At 45.1% G+C, this 3,486-nt stretch overlaps 1 protein-coding gene across 2 annotated transcripts in view; it reads left to right on the top strand.

Moving 5' to 3' along the window:
• The window catches only part of fbxl3b (F-box and leucine-rich repeat protein 3b), a 24,250-nt gene extending 21,136 nt beyond the window's left edge, over positions 1-3,114 (top strand). The window contains exons 5-6 of one of the 2 annotated variants that reach the window (XR_014211499.1): positions 25-1,817; positions 2,010-3,114. Coding sequence is in view for 1 of the 2 variants with exons in the window: in XM_082189583.1 (XP_082045709.1) it covers positions 25-665 (641 nt within the window). In the remaining variant the exon portion in view is untranslated. Of the gene's footprint in view, positions 1-24 lie in introns of both variants that reach the window. The other variant, XM_082189583.1, reaches the window with a different exon arrangement.
• Positions 3,115-3,486: the final 372 nt, after the last annotated feature.

The following is a 3,486-nucleotide window of genomic DNA, read 5'->3' as shown; positions in this document are numbered from 1 at the left end:
TAACGGAGCGTGTTTTCTCCGCAGGAATCCTGTGTGTGGCGGATCAGTGTCACGGTCTGCGCGAGCTAGCGCTAAACTACCACCTGTTGAGCGACGAGCTTCTGCTAGCGCTGTCGTCGGAGCGTCACGTTCACCTGGAGCACCTGCGCATCGACGTGGTGAGCGAGACCCCGGGCCAGACCTTCCACTCCATCAAGAAGAGCAGCTGGGACGCCATGGTGCGCCACTCGCCCCAGTTCAACCTCGTCATGTACTTCTTCCTGTATGAGAACGAGTTCGGGCCGTTCTTCCGCGACGAGGTGCCCGTGACACACCTGTACTTCGGCCGTTCGGTCAGTAAGGAGGTTCTGGGCCGCGTGGGGCTAACGTGCCCCCGGCTAGTGGAGCTGGTGGTGTGTGCTAACGGCCTGCGCCCGCTCGACGAGGAGCTGATCCGCATCGCTGAGCGCTGCAAACACCTGTCGGCCATCGGCCTGGGCGAGTGTGAGGTCTCCTGCAGTGCGTTCGTGGAGTTCACGAAGATGTGTGGCAAACGGCTCTCGCAGCTCTCCATCATGGAGGAGGTTCTGATGCCCGACAACCAGTACGGGCTGGACGACATCCACTGGGAGGTGTCCAAACACCTGGGCCGGGTCTGGTTCCCCGACATGATGCCCACCTGGTAGCCGGAGACACGCTAGCGCTGCACGACTTCCATGTAACCGGCGAAGGCTGTGATTATTAGTTATGTGCAGCTTGTCAGTGACGTACGGCTCAGTAAACGCAGAGTTTGAGTCGCTTATAACGTGCATCTGAAAAAGCAACACTCGTCAAACATCTTTCCAGACATGGGAAGCGTTTATGAACCTCTAGTCTAACAAAAGACAACATTTAATAACATGCTTTTCCTCCAAACTCACTTCATGAGGACAGCTGAGCTCCTCCTTCTGGGAGATGATGAGCTTCTCACACAGAATAAGGCAGTTGTGTGTTTATTAGTCATGTTTAATCAAAGCGGTTCAATCTTCTGTTTATTCAGATATAGAGAGTGTGATGCTCACAGGGGTTTCCTGGAATGATGCGTGTTATCATACTTCAGCGGCGGGGTGGGTGTGTGGGTGTGTGAGACGCCCTCTAGTGTTCAGATGGAGCATTTACTACCGATCACAGAGCCGTACTTCACTGACACGCTGCACATAAAATAATCGCAGCCTTTTTGGTCAGGATTTGGCCGTCTGAGACAAATTTTGCAAATCCTAAAAGATTCCTCTGATCCTAGGCTAAGATCTGAAGTCTTCGATCGTTAGTTTGTCATGTTCACCGCCAGCCGATTAATGACCGTTGCGATCAAATCTTACCGTGTCAGACGATCTGACTCAGTCCTGCAGTGATTCTCCTACGACCACCGTCAAATCATCTTCGTTTTTCAAGACAAGCCGAGACCAAAAGTAACGTCAGAGATTTCTTCGTAGCCGCCGCTTCAATCGCGTGTGTAACGCGGCTCACAGCTCTGCACGCGTCACTGATGGATGATGGAAAACTCGTACAGTTTTTGACTGTCGTACAGTCTGACATTAATGACAACTGACCAATCGTTTAGGAACTGAGATGTTGAACTCACTGTACATGTGTGTGTGTAAATGTACGTGTGGTCAGCTTGTGGAGGATGAAGGCGGGAAAAGCGATCCGGGATCTTCAAGCTCCTTTACCTGATGAAGTCTCAGCTCGTCGGTTCTGATCACGTGTCCGGCTTCTTCTCTCTCATACTGGACATCAGAAAACACTGCGAACCGTTAATCTGAATCTAGTGCTCGTTTCCCCGAGGGTTGGTCAGTCCAGTGGACATTTCCTGATCTTAAAGCTCTGATGATGATGATGATGATGATCAGGGTTTGAAATGTGGCGGGAAACGCTGTCAAATCACGAGCCAGTGTGGCGTGTTTTTACGTTTACTCACTCTGCTGGGGAAGTTCGTGTAAAGAAGAAGTTAGCGCAGATACTCGTGAGTCCTCATGATATATTAAATACAGCGTATCGCTCAGAATCTGCTCATATCTGCGTACTTCAACACACACGCATCACTACACTACACATAACGCCGCGCTCGTTCATTTGCATTGAAGCAATAGCGGAGATTAAAAAGCATTCGGTGAACAGAAAACACATTATTTCCCAAAATCCACATGTTCTGATGTTCTCTGTCCTGTGTCGATCCGTCCACATAAAACACGTGTGGTGATGAGGAAGAAAGAGGAAGAGGAGATGACAGGATTTTGTTTGAAAGGAAATTAATGTATGAAATCCAAATTTTATTTTATATATATATATATATATATTTATATATGTGCTGTGACGTAGTTCATCCTGTTCATTTCATTTGTTTTTTTTCTTTGTCCAGTAGAAGTTCTGATTGGCCGGTGAGTGAAAAAGTAAATTTCAAACCATGATGATGATGATGATGATGAGCTCTTGTGTTTTGTAGTTTTTATCGCAGTCGCTGGAGGAAATCAGCGTGAGGATCAGTACGAGTTGTTTCTGATCCGACACGTGATTGGCTCTGAGTTCACGGCGTCAGACTGAGTCATGTGATCGCGTCGCTCGTTTCTGTTGATGATGGAAACGCTTCATTAGTTCTCAAGCAATACTTTACACACACAGATTCACATTTCCTCCTGCACTTTATATAGAAATATATTTTAGAAACGTACATATGAGATTATCGGTTGTCAATATTTCTCCTGATGATGAGAATTATTATAATGTTATTTTCTTTGCATTAAATGAATAGTTATATAAGCTTGTGGCGTTTAATTGCTTTATCGTTTTTATGAATATAAATGTATTGAAGTTTATGTATAAAAGAGACAAACCAGTGTGGTGTAAGTGTTTCTGTTGTTGTTTTGGAATAAATGTGTGAAGGTAAGAAGCGCTTCAGTTTGTGTTATTGGTGACGTTTCGCATTAGAGGAGGAAAGATGTGTTTAATATTCTGAAGAGGTTTCAGTCTGAAACGTAATAAAGCTGAGGTGGACAATCAGAGCTGATGTGGAGAACGTCTTGTCCTTTTCTTTCCTGACAGACCCAATCATGTCCATGATATAATATAGGATTGTTGTAGCAACAAATGACAAAATAATGTGTTTCCTGATTTTTTTATCACTCAGTCTCTTCAATTATAGGTTTGATGCACCGGTTTACATACTGAACTGTTTTTTAAATTGTTAATTCTATTAAAATAATTCTATTAAAAATTAAAATGATTTTATTGTGTTTGTTTAGATGAAAGTCTGAAAATTTTTATTTAAGTTTTCCAAAAAGTCTGAAGATTTCAATAAATGCTCATTCAGCTCTCGACTGTGATTGGTTCATTCACTGCAGAGCCAATGATGTCCAGCTCCGCCTCTCTGGACAGAGTGGGTGGAGTTATGTTGGGTTATGGGTGTGGTTGGTCCGTCTAGCGTCTCTTGGACATCAAGCTCCGCCCCTTGGGTTTGCAGTGCGTCACGTG

Source organism: Leuciscus leuciscus (assembly GCF_965113295.1).
Source record: "Leuciscus leuciscus genome assembly, chromosome: 14".
Lineage (NCBI taxonomy): Eukaryota > Metazoa > Chordata > Actinopteri > Cypriniformes > Leuciscidae > Leuciscus > Leuciscus leuciscus.
Note: the sequence above shows the minus strand (reverse complement) of the source record. Positions and strands in the feature narration are given on the sequence as shown.